Below are 19,779 nucleotides of genomic sequence, written 5' to 3' on the forward strand. Positions count from 1 at the left end.
ATATATATATATATATATATATATATATATATATATATATATATATAATGTCTGTGTATGTACAACCTGATTATACTGAAATTAATTATCATTATTTCCCCATTAGATGCTGTTTGGTATTCTTTTCTGGTTTAAGTAGAATGATGTAACACTTTGAAGCAAATAAGCACAAAAGAAGCCCAAAACTTGAGGCTAAAATAGCAAAGATTTCGACTGCAGTGGTGAATTTACCAGGGGAACTGACATAAGCAGGTATAAATGCCAGCCACACTGCACAAAATATTAACATGCTAAAAGTAATATATTTCGCTTCGTTAAAATTCCCAGGTAGTTTTCGAGCCAGAAAGGCCAAAATGAAACACAAACAGGCCAAAATGCCAATGTAGCCGAGTACACACCAGAAGGCCAGCTCAGATCCCACCCTACAGTCTAGCATAATCTTAGAGCGCTGATACTGTGTGTTTCTGTAGAGGACTGGAGGGGACGATATGAGCCATGCTGCACAGATGATCATCTGGACCAGGGTGCAGCTAAAAATAATGATCCTCTGCTGTATAGGCCCAAGCCATTTCATGACGTTGTTTCCAGGTTGGGTGGCTGTGAAAGCAGCGAGCACCACTAAGGTTTTCCCCAGGATGCACGAGATACAAAGCGAGAAGGTGATGCTGAAAGCAGTGTGGCGCAGCATGCAAGACCAGGATGTGGGCTTCCCAATAAAGATCAGTGCACACAGGAAACACAGGGTCAAGGAGAACAAGATAAAGAAACTCAGCTCAGAGTTATTCATACGCACAATGGGAGTGTTTCTGTGGTAGAGAAAGACTGCAAATACAGCTAAAGTGACACAGGCCCCCAAAACAGCAATAAATGTCAGTATTAACCCCATTGCATCATGGGAAAGGAATTTAAAACCTTGGGAATGCATTCTGTTCCGTCAACATTCGACCAGTAATCTTCAGGGCAGGCCATGCAGTCTACTGAATCTTAAAAGAGAACAAAACATGTTATTAAAACTAGATTCAGGCTAGTGTTTTATTTTATTATATTTGACTGAGACCACCGACCTGTCTGATTACTAATCTTCCCACTGTCACATGGTACACAGTCAAAGCAGCACAGAGGCTCCCCTTGACGGACAGCTTTTCTAAATCCTGGTGGGCAGCTGTCACTGCAAATAGAGACTGGCACCTGTTTCCCCCAAAAAATCCCCGTCATAATACAGTAAAATGTTGTACCCATACACCCATACATACTGAATTGTTTAAAAGTCATATCACCTGTAATAGTGTACAAATTATAATAGTATACAGTATAACAGTAGCACTTATGCCCTATTTTACATTACAATAGATTAAACTATTTACATTTTACAATATTTCATATATTTTATTTTAATTCACTAAATATATAGTTTATTTAAATATTATTGCTCCTATAGTCATGTCCTTTCATTGAGAGTCGAAGATATTACTATTATGAGAATCAGCTAAATCTGTATATAAATTCTTATAAATCTGGATTGCAACATCTAAGACATGACACATAATCTTTAAAAGTGTTAAGAGCTTGCAAAAAATGTAATACTGGTATAATGCCTCACTGACCAGGGTCCAGCAAAAGGCTGCAGAAGTCAAACACTGTATTTGGCCAATTTAGCCAGCCAGGCATGATTCGGCAGATTGTGATTCATTCACCTCACACTAACTGAATGCAATTACTGCACATAAATCCAAAAATATATGTATACAACATTTATGTACCTTCTGTGCATACTAGTACAGGTTCTTTCCCATACTGGACAGAGCAACATATATAGATCACAGCTCTTCTGATTAGTGACTGATTTTTTTCTAAACAAAAAAAGACTCTATTAGGCTAATTTGAGATTTGCATTTTCATTGTATTAGATGTCCTATATATCTATTGTGCTCCATCACAGTCCCTGAAAAGGCATAAGTAAAGCAAAAAAAAAAAAAAAAAAAACGGCTTTTGAATTCACAACAGCAGTCTGATTAAAAACATTTTACATCTGGAGCACATGTTTAAGGCCATGCCCAAGAGATCAAGAGTGGCAACTTGGTGATACTGCGGCTTGAACCCCCCCACCTTTTGATCATTAACCCGGAGCCGTAACCACTGAGTTACAACTTCCTCTGACCCTGATGCAATCTTTCACCAAACTTACCACCACTTACTGCCCATACTGTACTGCAACTGAACTAAATTCCGAGAGCGGCTTGCCTCGCTTTTGTCTCCAGCCCATGTGATAGCAGTGTCGTAAATGACCAGCTCATTTCCAGCCTCACGAGACCCATCGTACATGCCGACTTTAACCAACTCGATATTGCCAGCTGTACCCCTCTGCCAGTTGATCAGATCGTAGGATGGGATGGAGTCACCATTCATATCAAAGCTCACTAACTCTCCTGAAATAGTGAAGGAGACCTGTTGCAGGTAATACTGGAGCTGTGGAGGCACATGTGATGGAAAATAATTACAGTAACCTAAAGGTACATTAGACGAGAAAGGCTCAGTAGAAAATATACTTTAACTTTAATCATCTTTTTTGTGGGTGGCCATTATTGTTGTAAGTCGAGCTACAGACTGAGCTATAAATAAATGGATAAATACTTTAGCATTGACAAAGAGATTAGAAAATTATTTAATTTAATTAGAGGACGATTACAGAACTGTAGTCACTTGCCAAGGGTAGATATTGCTATTGTCAGCACATGTGGAGTTAATGCATGGCCCATTTCCAGGTTTGCAGGAAGTTAGTTGGTGGAGGGAGTGAGCAATAGCATATACACTTTTATATATATTATAAGACATGCGAGGACTGGATGTGTTCATGAAGCCAGAATGCTGCTTGCTTAGTGGCTCTTTCCCAGTACATAAAGGCAATGGATTATTATGGGGAATAGAGGAAATGGGAGAGCACCCATACAAAACACCCCATAGTTCATGCACTAGTGTATTAGAGGAGTATGTCTGTGGGTTCACTGTTGTTAAGTAATCATTCAGCTTTGGAATTTGGCCCTGACGAATCCCAAACCCAATCAAGCCTCCTAGGAAATGGTAATATTCACTTCCTGTGAACAGTGAAGCTGTCGCCCAAGCTTCACTGGCAATCCACTGAATTCCAGTAACATTCAGATTCATATAGTCCTTCATAAAAGGTGTGAGTTCCCCCTCAGCTGAAAACACCACCACGACCCGAGCAGTGGAGCTGTTCATCACACGGATGATCTCTATCGCTCTCTGGCTGTTGTATAACAGGGGGATCATCTCCTGATAGGAGATACACACACTTGTACCCTTCAGCTGTTCAAGCAGTCCTTGCAGGGCGAAGTGGCCATGTATGTGATCCCCCAGCACAACACCCACCCATGTCCAGTTGTAATGTATCAGCAGCTTGGCAATAGCTTTCACCTGGTGCGCATCATTGGGGATGACTCTAAAGAACGTCGGGAATTCTCGTCTGTCACTGAGGCAGGCACAGGAAGAGAAATAGCTGATCTGAAATAGAACAGAGCTCATATAATAAACTTTAGGTTACATATGTAAATTCCCATTTTTACATATTATACACATTTATTTATTAATAAAGTCACAAAACAGGAGAAAGCATAAAATTTCATGCATTCTTCCCCAATGCAATTCTTCTCTCATTCTTTCTCAATTAATATCCCTTAAGTCGAGTACATGAATGAACTGTTACAAATATAGAAATCTTCTGTCATTAGATAAAATGTATACCATTGGAATCCTGAAATGTTGTAAAATTCGAGAAACCACAATAGACTCATCTGATCCAGACTCAGCAACAACAGCCAACATCGGGCTTGCACCTTTACACATTTGTCTGCCTGCTTCATTTGGTCCATTAATCACAGCCAGAGCGGCTCTCTGAGCCGTTAATGGGTATGCACAGGAATCAAACATTTTATAGCCCAAAGTGTGGTTCGGTAGCAGTTCAGAGCTGTTGTTAATTTCCTCTACAGCAAGCTTCATGGTCAGACCCCAGCGAAAAGCTCTTGGATCAAACCTGTGAAAATCAGTAAAAGTAAAATACGGCATTGATAAACACCAAGGTAATGTACATTAATGAGAAATGCCTGAAAAACAATGTTGAGTAAGATATGATTTACATTTTCTTTATTTTTAACTATATTTGAAACGCATTTTTAACCACGAGTCGTTTCTGATCAATATTACAATGAACCAAATAGGACAACAATTTAAAAACCCATTTTTACCTTATAATACAATAGAAAAACTGAGCACCAGTATCCATAGAAGTATAGAACCCATCTTCAGAGATGCTTGACCCATTGCCTTGTACAGAGAAAGAGAAGGCAGCTATGTTTTATACGCCACACTTCATCATGTGTCACAGTCACATGGCATCTCCGGCAATCATAATCTTAGTGGACATTGTACATCTTGCATGTTTCTTTTCTTTTAACAATTAAATAATAATTATATATATATAAATATATTTATAACAATATTTTATGATTTCATTTGAGGTATATACAGTTATTTATATGAAAGCATATCATTTACTTGAACTGCTTACTGTCCCAAATCAAATCAAATTTTATTTGTCACATACACATACATACAGGGTACGACATGCAGTGAAATGCTCATTACGATGGTCCGGCACGAGGGAATAGGATGGGGAGAAAAATAAAATAAAGAAAAAGAAGACTGATAAATAAAGTATAAAACTATATAAAATAAAATATGAGAATATATATATATATATATGAAAGAAAAGGATGTATATACAAAAAAATGCTTATGACAGTAAACAGTGAAACAGTAAACAATAGACAATTTAGGGTGCTTTAGATTGTCCATAAAGTGTCTGTGTGCGGTATGGTGTGGTGTAAAATGGCCATAAAGTGTCTGTGTGCGGTATGGTGTGGTGTAAAGTGTCCGTGTGCGGTATGGTCTGGTATAAAATATAAATTGCACTGTGCTGTGCGAGTCCAGAGTTTAAAGAGTCGTGGTGCAAAAGGTGGGCCAGTTTCTAGATCCTGGGTGTCTCCTGGTTTAAACTCCGAATAGCCTGCGGACAGAAGCTGCTCCTCATTCTCTCTGTGTTCGCTTTCAGGGAGCGGAAGCATTTCCCTTACCGCAACAGAGAAAAGAGTCCATTATTGGGATGGCTGAGGTCCTTCACAATCTTCCTGGCTCTACTGCGTGCTGTAGATGTCCTGCAGGTTAGGGAGCTCAGTGTGGATGGTACATTCAGCTGAATGCACCACCCTCTGAAGGGCTCGCCTGTCCTGCATGGTGTTGTTCCCGAACCAGGAAGTGATGCTACCCGTCAGAACACTCTCAATGGTGCAGGTGTAGAAGGTCTTAAGCACCTGAGAGGGAAGTTTAAAGTCCCTAAAGCGTCTCAGATGGTACAAATGCTGCTGGGCCTTCTTCACCAGGGTGTTGGTGTGACAGGACCAAGACAGTACCTAAAACTGTCCACCCTCTCCACTGGGGTCCCGCTGATGTTTAATGGTTGGTATGACCGCTCCCGCTTTGTGCTGAAGTCCACAATCAACTCCTTAGTCTTGCTGACGTTCAGGAGAAGGTTTTTCTCCTGGCACAGTATAAAGACAGTATGCTCAGCTAGAGATAGGCGCTAAAAGCTGCTAGAGCTGAACGCCTGAGCAAACTCATAGAAAACAACAAAAATAATCCCAGGTTCCTTTTTAGTACAGTAGCAAAGTTAACTACAAATCAGGGATCTGAAAAATGTGTTCCATCACAGTTTAGTAGTGAGGACTTTATGAATTTCTTCACTGAAAAAATAGATAACATTAGAAAAACAATTGTGGCAGTTCAACCTCTGAGACCATCTCCTGACACAGTCTCACCTTCAACTCCACAACTCCACTGTTTTACATGTGTAGGACAGGAAGAGTGGTATGATGTTATTATCAAAGCTAAATCAACAACATGTCAGTTAGATCCTATTCCAACAAATCTACTGAAGGAAGTGTTATATACAGCTGGTGAGCCTCTTCTGAATATTATTAACTCCTCACTATATTTAGGTCATGTCCCTAGATCCCTCAAGCTCGCAGTTATTAAGCCCCTCATTAAAAAAACCTAATCTGGATCCAAACACGCTATCGAATTACAGACCAATTTCAAATCTCCCATTTATGTCTAAGATTTTAGAAAAGATTGTCGCTGCCTAGTAATGTTCCTACTTGCAAGAGAACAATATCTTTGAAGAGTTTCAGTCAGGTTTTAGGCCACATTATAGCACAGAAACTGCTCTAGTTAAAATCACTAATGACCAGTTTTTAGCTTCAGACCAAGGCGTCATCTCGTTGTAAGTTTTACTAGATCTTAGTGCTGCGTTCGACACTATAGATCATGATCTTCTCCTAGATCGCTTGCAGAATTACATCGGCATTCAGGGACAGGCATTAAGCTGGTTTAAATCCTACTTGTCTGATCTTTACCATTTCGTAGATTTAAATGGAGAGCTATCCAAGCTAATGCTAGTGAATTATGGTGTGCCACAAGGTTCAGTTCTAGGACCCCTGCTCTTCACAATATACTGTACATGCTTTTGTTAGGAAATATTATTAGAAGGCATGGAATTAGCTTCCATTGTTATGCTGATGATACCCAGCTATATATCTCATTTAAACCAGGTGATACAGCTCAATTAACTCGGATAACTGAGTGTGTTAAGGAAATAAGAGATTGGATGACCCATAACTTTCTACTTTTAAATTCTGATAAGACGGAGATTTTGCTTATCGGCCCAAAAACTAGTATACAGAAGCTCCAGCATCTCAATCTGTATTTAGACGGATGTTCTGTAACCACTAGTTCAACAGTAAAAGACCTGGGAGTTATTTTAGACAGCAACTTATCTTTTAAAAATCATATCAACCAAGTTACAAAAACAGCCTTCTTTCACCTTAGAAATATTTCTAAGCTAAGAAATATGTTGTCTATATCTGATGCAGAGAAGCTCATCCATGCGTTCATGACCTCCAGAATAGACTATTGTAATGCATTACTAGGTGGATGTCCTGCATCATTAATAAACAAGCTTCAGTTAGTTCAGAATACAGCAGCAAGAGTTCTTACAAGGTCAAGAAAATATGATCACATAACCACAATCTTATCGTCGCTACATTGGCTTCCTGTTAAGTTTTGAATAGACTACAAACTACTAATTCTTACTCATAAAGCACTAAATGGTTTGGCTCCCATGTATCTATCCTGTCTTTTAACACACTACAATCCGTCACGCTCCCTGAGATCTCAAAACTTTGGGCGTCTAGTAGTTCCTAGAATAGCAAAGTCCACTAAAGGCAGTAGAGCATTTTCACATTTAGCTCCCAAACTTTGGAACAGTCTTCCTGACAGTGTTCGGGATTCAGACACACTCACCCAGTTTAGGTGCAGATTGAAAACATATCTTTTTAGCAAAGCCTACACATAACACGTCATACATCATAACCTTGTGCTCCAGAACATATGATCACATGCACATTATCAACTTGTGCTGTTAATATCATTAACACCAGCTGCGCTAATTCCACTCCACTGCTTCTCTTTCTCTCCCTATCCCGAGGCTTCCTGAGGTTTGGCCAGCTCCAGTCACCTCCCACCTCGTGAAGATTATGGACTTTAAAGAAGTAGATGCCGAACTCGCAAACATCCTGAACCATCTAAAGACGTACCAGTGCCAATTGGATCCCACTACATGTGTGGAGTTTTGACATTGGACCTCCTGGAGTGTTTAAAGGCTCTGACATGTAGAAGCTGTTGCTGGATCTTTGATGATCACAAATGTTGAGCTCAGAAGCTCCTACTTTTATACCAAAGACTGTAGAAAGAACATTTACTTATAATCTTATACTCCAGTACTCATGTTAGTTCTCACTCTCCAGTGTTCTGTATTGTTGAAAGATTTATGATCAAACTCTTGATGTCATCCAATTGAGGATGGGTTCCCCTTTTAAATCTGGTTCCTCTAAAGGTTTCTTTCTCATAACATCTGAAGGGAGTTTTTCCTTGCCACAGTCGCCATGGCTTGCTCATCAGGGATAAATGCCGACCATTCACCTTGACTTTTGATTTCTGTAAAGCTGCTTTGAGACAATGTCTGTTGTGAAAAGCGCTATAGAAATAAACTTGACTTGACTTGACTTGGCACCATCTCTCCAGGTTTTTAACCTCCTGTAGGTAGGCCGTCTCGTCGTTGTTGGAGATCAGGCCCACCACAATGGTGTCGTCAGCAAACTTGATGATGGTGGTGGAGTTGGAAGTGGCCACACAGTCATACGTGTACAGTGAGTACAGCAGGGGGCTCAGAACACACACCTGGGGGAGGGTGGATGAAGTGTGTTTTCCCACCTGTACGGCTTGTGGTCTGTCTGTCAGGAAGTTAGATATCCATTGACACAGCAGCAGGCTCCCAGGACCTCCAACTTAGAGGTGAGTGTGGAGGGAATTATGGTGTTAAATGCTGATCTGTAGTCCACAAACTGCATCTTTGTATAATTCCCATTTCTGTGGTCCAAGTGGCTCATCGTAGTGTGAAGGAGATGAGCTATGGCGTCCTCAGTAGAATGGTTGTGACGGTACGCGAACTGTAGTGGGTCCAGTGTGTCCGGTAGTGAGGCAGTGATGAAGGCTCTGATCAGTCTCTCGAAGCACTTCATCACTAGTGAGGTCAGAGCTACAGGGTAGTAGTTGTTAAGGCAGGGGGCTGGGGTTTCTTCGGGACAGGAACAATTGTGGAATTGTTCCAGTGAGAGGTTGAATATCTCAGTAAACACCGGTGCTAGCTGGTCAGCGCAGGCTTTCAGAACCCGATCTGTGATGCCATTTGGTCCTGCTGCCTTCCTGGTATGCACTCTCTTGAATGCCCTCCTCAAGTCATGCTCCGAGATGGTGAACGTGTTTACCTCTCCGGCTCTCTCGGCTCAGAGAAGAGCCTTGACGTGTACTTACCTCTCATTCTGAGAGAAGGTGGTACCAGTCGAGCAGTGCTGGAGGATCTCAGACAGCGTGGTGTAGTGCGAGATGTGATGAGGTCACTGAGGTAAGATGGTGCTGGTCTATTTTTGGCCTTGTAGGCAAGCATCAGTGTTTTGAATCTGATACGTGCAACTACTGGAAGCCAGTGAAGAGACCGCAGCAGTGGGGTGGTGTGGGAGAACTGTGGCGGATTAAACACAAGTTGTGCAGCTGCATTTTGGATCATTTGCAGTGGACAAATAGCATTCATGGGAAGACCTGCCAGCAGAGAGTTGCAGTAATCAAGTCTTGAAATGACAAGATACTGAACAAGCACCTGGGCAGCCTGTGTGGACAGAAATGGTTGAATCCTTCGGATGTTATAGAGAAGAAATTGACAAGAACGAGCAACATTAGCGACATGTGGAAAGAAGGACAGTTCATTGTCCATAGTTACCCCAAGGTTGCGAGCAGTGGCTGAAGGGGAGATCAGAGAGTCATGAAGTGTTATTTGAACATCTTGACCTGGAGATTAATCACCTGGGATGACCAGCAGTTCTGTTTTGCTGGAGTTGAGTTTTAGTTGGTGAGCACTCATCCATTAAGATATGTCTGTCAAGCATGCTGAGATCCGAGTTGAAGCTGTGGAATCTGATGGAGGGAAAGAAAAGATTAGTTGAGTGTCATCTGCATAGCAGTGATAAGAAAACCGATGTGTGACTTCACCAATGGAGTGGGTATAGAGGGAGAAAAGGAGGGGACCAAGTACCGAGCCTTGTGGGACACCAGTGGTGAGTCTGCACAGAGCAGATGTGGATCCCCTCCATGTTACCTGGTATGAGCGACCATCCAGGTAGGAAGCAAACCATTTCCATGCTGTTCCGCAGATACCGAGGCTCATGAGGGTTGACAAAATACAGAGACGTAGTGGATTGTCAGCTGTGTTGTGTAGTCATTGTTGGGGAGGAAGTGAAGGTCTGGCAGATTTTCTTCAGAGGCAAAGTCATTTGCAGTAAGGTAGGATGGAGCAGGTGCAGCAGTAAGTTGCAGCCTTGTACTCCTCCATGTCCCCGGTGTCCACACAATATGGTATTTTAGAGGCTAGCTAATATTATAATTTCTCTAATATTATTTGCAATTAAATAACTTTAATAAAGAAAACAAGCATCAATGCCTAATATCTTCAAGTTTAATCATGTACTGGGGTTACTGTTTATGTGGTTTTCCACACTGGTTTTCTCTCACCACCTAAAACATGGCAGTATGTGGACTGGATAAAACTGTGAGTTCATGGTGCTTTGTGATTAGTGTCAGAGTAGTGCATAAATTCAAATAGTGACATAGAAACAAACTGAACATATTATTTTCGGCTTTTTCTTTATTTTCTGTTTACAAACGTAAATTATTAAACACAGTTTCAGTGATGGACCTTAGCTATTTATGTATGTACAGTATGTATGTATGTACACTCACTGTCCAATTTATTGTACACATGCACAATAATGCTGTTAAAATTAGATCAATTAAATGAAACCGATTAGTACCGAACTAAAGGTTTGGCTATTTCAGAAACTGTTGATCTCCCAGGATAATCACACACACAAAGATCTCTAGACTTTACATGGAATGGTGCAAAAAACAATAACTATACTGTATGTAATGAATCTGCAGACACCTTTATTGTTAGCTGAAAAACAACAACCTGAGTCACACACATGGTCACAGACCCATTTTATTTTATTTTGTTGTCCAGTAATAGTGAGCCTATGCTCATGATAGCCTCAGAATTTAGCAAAGATATATTAATTGACTCGTTATATTCTTCCTGTTTGCTTAAACCTTACATCATCTGATAATTTTCCTCTGACCTTTCCTATAAACATTGAATTTACACCCAAATAACTATTGTTCAGTTTTTTTGTACTACTCTGCATAAACTATAAAGACATTGGAGTGTGACAGTCAGAGATCATTTTTTCCCCATTCTTATGTTTTATGTGAATATTAACTAAATATACCAATACCTCTATAGGAACATTAGCTATATAAATGTATATATACCTACACACACACACACACACACACACACACACACACACACACACACACACACACACACACACACACACATTATAAATATATATATATACACACACACACACACACACAATGTCTGTGTGTGTACAACCTGATTATGCTTTAATTATTTATTATTATTTCCCCATTAGATGCTGTTTGGTATTCTTTTCTGGTTTAAGTAGAATGATGTAACACTTAGGAGCAAATAAGCACAAAAGAAGCCCAAAACTTGAGGCTAAAATAGCAAAGATTTCGACTGCAGTGGTGAATTTACCAGGGGAACTGACATAAGCAGGTATAAATGCCAGCCACACTGCACAAAATATTAACATGCTAAAAGTAATATATTTCGCTTCGTTAAAATTCCCAGGTAGTTTTCGAGCCAGAAAGGCCAAAATGAAACACAAACAGGCCAAAATGCCAATGTAGCCGAGTACACACCAGAAGGCCAGCTCAGATCCCACCCTACAGTCTAGAATAATCTTAGAGTGCTGATACTGTGTGTTTCTGTAGGGGACTGGAGGGGACGATATGAGCCATGCTGCACAGATGATCATCTGGACCAGGGTGCAGCTAAAAATAATGATCCTCTGCTGTATAGGCCCAAGCCATTTCATGACGTTGTTTCCAGGTTGGGTGGCTGTGAAAGCAGCGAGCACCACTAAGGTTTTCCCCAGGATACACGAGATACAGAGCGAAAAGGTGATGCTGAAAGCAGTGTGGCGCAGCATGCAAGACCAGGATGTGGGCTCCCCAATAAAGATCAGTGCACACAGGAAACACAGGGTCAAGGAGAACAAGATAAAGAAACTCAGCTCAGAGTTATTCATACGCACAATGGGAGTGTTTCTGTGGTAGAGAAAGACTGCAAATACAGCTAAAGTGACACAGGCCCCCAAAACAGCAATAAATGTCAGTATTAACCCCATTGCATCATGGGAAAGGAATTCGATAACCTTGGGAATGCATTCTGTTCCGTCAACATTCGACCAGTAATCTTCAGGGCAGGCCATGCAGTCTACTGAATCTTAAAAGAGAACAAAACATGTTATTAAAACTGGATTCAGGCCAGTGTTTTATTTTATTATATTTGACTGAGACCACCGACCTGTCTGATTACTAATCTTCCCACTGTCACATGGTACACAGTCAAAGCAGCACAGAGGCTCCCCTTTATGGACAGCTTTTCTAAATCCTGGTGGGCAGCTGTCACTGCAAATAGAGACTGGCACCTGTTTCCCCCAAAAAAATCATAATTCAGTAAAATGTTTTACCTCTACACCCATACATACTCAATTGTTTAAAAGTCATGAATGAATGGATGAATGAATGAAGGATGAATTAATAAATAGTTTATTTAACTATTATTGCTCCTATAGTCATGTTCTTTCATTGAGAGTCCGAGATATTACTATTATGGGAATCATCTGAAAAAAAAAAAAAAAAAAAAAAAAAAATTTATATATATATATATATATATATATATATATATATATATATATATATATATATATATATATATATATATATATATATATATATATATATTCTTATAAATCTGGATTGCAACATCTAAGACATGACACATAATCTTTAAAAGTGTTGAGAGCTAATAGATACTGGTATAATGCCTCACTGACCAGGGTCCAGCAAAAGGCTGCAGAAGTCAAACACTGTATTTGGCCTATTTAGCCAGCCAGGCATGATTCGGCAGACGTGGTTCACTCACCTCACACTAACTGAATGCAATTACTGCACATAAATCCAAAAATATGTGTATACAACATTTATGTACCTTCTGTGCAGACTAGTGCAAGTTCTTTTCCATACTGGACAGAGCAACATATATATAGCAGGCAGTGAGCTTGAATTAGCGATTAGTGACTTAGTGACTTAGTGATTTTTTTTAAACAAAAACGACTCTATTAAGCTATTTTGGGATTTGCATTTTCATGTATTAGATGTCCTACTGATCCGGAAGGCCAAAGAGAAGGTTTATGGATGTAGTGAGAGAAGACATGCAGGTGGTTGGGGTGAAAGAGGCAGATGTACAGGACAGGGGGTATGGAGAAGGATGATCCGCTGTGGCGACCCCTGATGGGTAAGGCCAAAAAAGAAAAAGATGTCCTACTGTATATATCTATTGGTCTCCATCACAGTCCCTGAAAAAGCATAAGTAAAGTAAAAAAAAAAAAACAGCAGTCTGATCAAATAAAAAAGTTTACTTTTTACTTGTAACATCTGGAGTACAGGTTTAAAGCCATGCCCAAGGGATCAAGAGTGGCATCTTAGTAGTACTGGGGCGTGAACCCCTCCCCACCTTTTGATCATAACCCAAAACCTTAACCACTGAGCTACCACTTCCTCTGGCCCTGATGCAATCTTTCACCAAACTTACCACCACTTACTTCCCATACTGTACTGCAACTGAACTAAATTCCGAGAGCGGCTTGCCTCGCTTTTGTCTCCAGCCCATGTGATAGCAGTGTCGTAAATGACCAGCTCATTTCCAGCCTCACGAGACCCATCGTACATGCCGACTTGAACCAACTCGATATTGCCAGCTGTACCCCTCTGCCAGTTGATCAGATCGTAGGAGGGGATCGAGTCACCATTCATATCAAAGTTCACTAACTCTCCTGAAATAGTGAAGGAGACCTCTTGCAGGTAATACTGGAGCTGTGGAGGCACATGTGATGGAAAATAATTACAGTAACCTACATGTACCCTAGATGAGAAAGGCTCAGAAAGGATATATAGTTTCACTTTAATCATTACATAATACAGACTGAGCTATAAATACATGGGGCAATACTTCAGCATTGACAAAGAGATTAGCAATTATATAATTTAATTAGTAGAGAATTACAGAACTGTAGTCACCTGCCAAGGGTAGATATTGCTATTGTCAGCACATGTGGAGTTAATGAATGGCCCATTTCCAGGTTTGCAGGAAGTTAGTTGGTGGAGGGAGTGAGCAATAGCATATACACTTTTATATATATTATAAGGAATACGAGGACTGGATGTGTTTAGGTAGCCAGAATGCTGCTTGCTTAGTGGCTCTTTCCCAGTACATAGAGGCAACAGATTATTATGGGGAATAGAGGAAATGGGAGAGCACCCATACAAAACACCCCATAGTTCATGCACTAGTGTATTAGAGGAGTATGTCTGTGGGTTTACTGTTGTTAAGTAATCTTTCAGCTTTGGAATTTGGCCCTGACGTATCCCAAACCCAATCATGCCTCCTAGGAAAGGGTAATATTCACTTCCTGTGAACACTGAAGCTGTCGCCAAAGCTTCACTGGCAATCCACTGAATTCCAGTAACATTCAGATTCATATAGTCCTTCATAAAGGGTGTGAGTTCCCCCTCAGCTGAAAACACCACCACGACCCGAGCAGTGGAGCTGTTCATCACACGGATGATCTCTATCGCTCTCTGACTGTTGTATAACAGGGGGATCATCTCCTGATAGGAGATACACACACTTGTACCCTTCAGCTGTTCAAGCAGTCCTTGCAGGGCGAAGTGGCCATATATGTGATCTCCTCGCACAACACCCACCCATGTCCAGTTGTAATGTATCAGCAGCTTTGCAATAGCTTTCACCTGGTACGCATCATTGGGGATGACTCTAAAGAATGTCGGGAATTCTCGTCTGTCACTGAGGCAGGCACAGGAAGAGAAATAGCTTATCTGAAATAGAACAGAGCTCATATAATAAACTTTAGGTTTTATAGATTAAATTCTATTTTACATATTAAACACATTTTATTTCATTTAGTAATAAAGTCATAAAACAGGAGAAAGCATTAAATTTTATAAAATCTTTCCAGATGCAATTATTTTCTCATTCTTTCTCAATCAGTATCACTTTACTCGAGTACATGAATGAACTCTTCTGAAATCTTCTGTCATTAGATAAAATGTATACCATTGGAATCCTGAAATGTTGTAAAATTCGAGAAACCACAATAGACTCAGCTGATCCAGACTCAGCAACAACAGCCAACATCGGGCTTGCACCTTTACACATTTGTTTGTCTGCTTCATTTGGTCCATTAATCACAGCCAGAGCGGCTCTCTGAGCCGTTAATGGGTATGCACAGGAATCAAACATTTTAAAGCCCAAAGTGTGGTTCGGTAGCAGTTCAGAGCTGTTGTTAATTTCCTCTACAGCAAGCTTCATGGTCAGACCCCAGCGAAAAGCTTCGGGATCAAACCTGTGAGAATCAGTAAAAGCAAAATTCAGCGTTGATAAACACCAAAGTAATGTACATTAAGTAGAAATGCCTGAGAAACAATGTTGAGTAAGATATGATTTACATTTTCTTCATTTTGAATTATAATCAAAATGCAATATTGAGTACATTAGTCGTTTCTGGTCAATAAGAGAATAAAACAAATAGGACAAAAATAAAAAATAAACAATTTTTGCCTTAAAAAATTATATCTATAAAAAAAAAAATTAATATAATGATCTAGTAGAGTGTTATGAAGGTATTTCTACCCATTACACTTTACTGGTCCAGGCTTGTATGTGAAGTTCACATCTGGCATTTCCTGATTGTAGTGAAAAGGGAATATACCCCCTATGACAAAGTCTCCATCAGCAATGAAGCCTGGCCCCAAATCATTCTGTAGAGTGCAGCTAGGATCTGAAGATAAAATGAGAATAGAAAAACTGAGCACCAGTATCCATAGAAGTATAGAACCCATCTTTGTAGATGCATGACCCATTGCCTTGTACAAAGTAAGAGAAGGCTGGATGTTTTATATGCCACACTCTGTCTCATCATGTGTCACAGTCACATGGCATCTTCAGCAGTCATAAGGATACTGGAAATTGTACATCTTGCATGTTTCTTTCTTTTGTTTTCTTTTTTTTTGATTGTCCACTAAAGAAACAAACAAATAGGAAAACAATACCTTTTTATAAAAAAAAAAATAAATAATAATTGTATTAATGTGGTTGTCCAAGTTGCTTTCATGCAGAGTCAAATCATTTTAATTAATTATTTTATTTTATGATTTTATTCAAGGGGGAGTGGTGGCTCCAGCGGTTAAGGCGCTGGATTGCCGATCGGAAGGTCTGGGGTTCAAGCCCCGGTATCGCCAAGCTGCCACTCTTGGGCCCTTGAGCAAGGCCCTTTATACTCCAGGGGTCCCTTACGAGGGAAATATCAAGGTCCGTGACGTCGGAGTGACGTGGGGCCGCCTTCCCGTGGGCTCACCACCTGCAGGAGGGACCGTCAGGGACGGTGCTGTGAGGATTGGGCAGCAGGCGGGGGCCTGCTTAGACTGCTGCCCCCGTGACCCAAATTACGGATAAGCGGGAGTGAATGAATGAAGGATTTTATTTAAGTTTATTATACAGTTATTTATATGAAAGCATATAATTTACTTAAACTGCTTACATGTGCACACATTATGGTATTTTAGAGGTTGTCTAATATTTATATTATTTCTTTATTGTTATTAGCAATTATATAACTTTAATTAGAAAAACAAGCATTGATGTCTAATGGCTTCAGGTTCAGTCCTGAACTGGGGTTCCCTTTAAGGACCTCGAGCTGCCTCAAAATGCTTTGGGAATGCCCCCATTGTCCACGCTCAGAATCCCTTGTAAAATCCGGCCAATAGGCAAGTCGTGACATCATTGGCGGGCGATGTCACGTAAACCAGAAAGCTACAAAACGGCTGAGTTATGGTAGCGACATTAGATTATGTTGTTCAGATAAGCGCTTTGTGTGTGAATCTGTGCAGCCATGAGCTTTAAATGCAAGCAGAATTCCAACTGAGTGTTCTTTCCTGCCCCGTTCTATTCGGGGGGGATACACACAGCCATTGCCTTCCCTGTTCAGGTGACGCAGTAGGTAAGGGCAAACACCATCAGGTTTAGGAGACCATGGCGGCATTTCAGTGGTACTTCCCCGCTGTTTTCATGGGGCTGCTAGGCAGGCACAGCCCCAGCCCATCAAGAAGCCCAGAAACAGAGCGTTGCCACTCGGACCCCACCGGAAGGGCCCAAGTTGAGGGTGTCGGCCAACCTGAGGGTGGTCCTCTCCTCGAACATGCTGTGGTGAAGCGGCCCTGACAACCAGAGCGCCCTGAATCGAGGGGTCTACACCTTGTGCGTTGCCAGTACCTCCTCGTCACCACCAGGAGACCAGGCTGTTAGCTCCGCCACGGGATGTGCCTTGGAGTGCAGCCTCCCTCCAGCGGGTGCTTCCCCTGTCTACGCCCAAGAGATCACGGTGGATGGCGGGGACCTGATGCCTCTCTAGAGTCTCTAACGGCTGTCAGGTGTCCTGGCTCGGGAGGCCAGGTTGTTAGCCCTGCCACAAGGTTCCTGAGGTATGCATTCAGGGGCAAAGCTTACCAAAATTGGGTCCTTTCCTTTGGGCTGGCACCCCGCACCTTCACAAAGTGCATGAATGCAACTCTAGCCCAGCTATGGCTTCAGGGCATTCAAATACTAAACTATATCGACAATTGGTTGGTATTAGCTCGATCAGAGCTTTAGGCGGTCCGGCATCAAGATGTCGTTCTCGCCTGCATAGAGGAGCTGGGGTTTAGACTGAACACAGAGAAAAGTGTGCTTTCTCCGTTGCAGAGAGCCATCTTTAAGAGAAGTCAAGTTTATTTCTATAGCGCTTTTCACAACAGACATTGTCTCAAAGCAGCTTTACAGAAATTACCAGTCAAGGTGAATGGTTTGTATTTATCCCTGATGAGCACCCATGGCGACTGTGGCAAGGAAAAACTCCCTTAGATGTTATGAGGAAGAAACCTTGAGAGGAACCAGATTCAAAAGGGGAACCCATCCTCATTTGGGTGACATCAAGAGTTTGATCATAAATCTTTTAACAATACAGAACACCGGAAAATGAGAACTAACATGAGCACTGGAGTATAAGATTATAAGTAATGTTCTTTCTACAGTCTTATACAGTCTTTATGGTTAAAAAACTAGGAGCTACTGAGCTTAACATTTGTGATTATCACAGATCCACCTTCTTGGGCATTATATGGGACTCAACTGTGTTGCAGGCAGTATTGTCTCATGCCTGGATTGCAACCATTCTCACAGCAGTCCCGAGAGTGAGAGAAGGCCAACCACTCACTGTAAGGCAGTTCCACTGGGGCTGGATGCCATGCAGACATGGCCAAGCCATCGTTCTGAAAAGAATCCGCCAGGATGGAGTACTCCTCCTGGTGGCACCTCATTGGCCGGGCAGACTGTGGTTTGCGGAACTGCTGCCCCTTCTTGAGGGACCTCCTTGGGAAATTCCTCCCAGGAGAGATCTCCTCTCGCAAGCCGAGGGAACCCTGGTTGTGGAGGCTATGGCCTCTGAGGTGGTGCAGTTTCTAGCGGCTGGTCTCTCTACTGAGGTAGTTGGGACAATTCCAGAACTCCCTCACGAGGAGGTCGTATGCTGCCAGATAGCATCTGTTCTGCACGTGGTGCGAGCACCACCAGTTAGACCCTGTAAACTGCCTGGATGGGTTGGTTCTGGACCTGTTGGTTAAAACCGCCATCATTTTGGTGATATCCTCACTTAAAAGGATCTACCCCAGAGCTGGGTATGTACCAAAGATCCCTACGGTTTCCTAACGACCTGTTGTTGTGTTGCGGGCATTCTGCGTTCATTTCTTCCTAGCTCCAGACCAGGAGAAGCAGAATCTACTCTACATACCTCCACAGGACGAGTCCTATGGCCCTGCTATGGCCCTCATAAAAAAGGTTTTTCAGCCAATAGGCAGACTCCCAGCAGATGGATAGTGGTTGCGATATCCACTGGTTATGAGTCCTCTGGTCTTCCCACTCCTTTCGGAGTCAAGGCTCATTTGACCAGGAGTATGGCCTGGGCCGCAGCGGTGCCCCTGCTGGACATATGAATCACTGTGGATTGGTCCAACCCTTTGACCTGTGTCGGGACGTTCCCAAAGCATCTCGTTCCCTTAGGGAACTAAGGTTACATACGTAACCTAGAGACATTACTGTTTGTGTGGTTTTCCACACTGGTTTTCTCTCACCACCTAAAACATGGCAGTAAGTGGACTGGATAAGACTGTGAGTTCATGGTGCTTTGTGACTGGTGACAGAGTAGTGCATGAATTCAAAAAGTGACATAGAAACATACTGAACGTATTATTTTCGGCATTTTATTTATTTCCTGTTTAGATACATCATTTATTAAACACATTTTTAGTGATGGGCCTTGTAGCTATGTATGTATGTATGTATGTACAGTATGTATGTATGTATGTATGTATGTATGTACATTTACTATCCATTTTATTGTACACATGCACTGTAATGCAGTTAACAATTAGTTGAATTATCCAAATTTGAAAATGTGTGATATCTGCGACTTTGACCATGGCTTGGTTCATAGTACCGAATTATCACAAACATCTCTAGACATTACACGAAATTGTCCAGTATTGGTGAGCCTATGCTCATGATAGCCTCAGATTTTAGCAAAAATATATGATCTTGTTTTATTCTTCCTGTTAGCTTGAACCTACAGCATATGGTAGTTTTCCTCTAACCTTTCCTATAAACATTGGATTTACACCCAAATAACTATTATCCATTTATTTTTTAGCACTACTCTGCATAAACTATAGAGACATTTAAGTGTGACAGTCAGAGATCATCTTTTCCCCATTCTTATGTGA

The 19,779-nt window shown here is 41.3% G+C and overlaps 1 protein-coding gene across 1 annotated transcript; it reads right to left on the bottom strand.

The window, feature by feature from the left end:
* Positions 1 to 91: 91 nt before the first annotated feature.
* LOC310732659 (vomeronasal type-2 receptor 1-like) lies at positions 92 to 18,321 on the bottom strand (the record flags this gene model as incomplete). The annotated part of the gene is given in 13 exon segments (XM_083553277.1): positions 92 to 904; positions 910 to 983; positions 1,065 to 1,188; positions 2,242 to 2,466; positions 2,701 to 3,519; positions 3,760 to 4,048; positions 11,224 to 12,112; positions 12,194 to 12,317; positions 13,540 to 13,764; positions 13,969 to 14,787; positions 15,026 to 15,314; positions 15,602 to 15,749; positions 18,219 to 18,321. Coding segments are annotated over 13 exon segments (4,941 nt in total).
* Between the last annotated feature and the right edge of the window lie 1,458 nt (positions 18,322 to 19,779).

Source organism: Silurus aristotelis (genome assembly GCF_946808225.1).
Source record: "Silurus aristotelis genome assembly, chromosome: 10".
Taxonomy (NCBI): Eukaryota; Metazoa; Chordata; class Actinopteri; order Siluriformes; family Siluridae; genus Silurus; species Silurus aristotelis.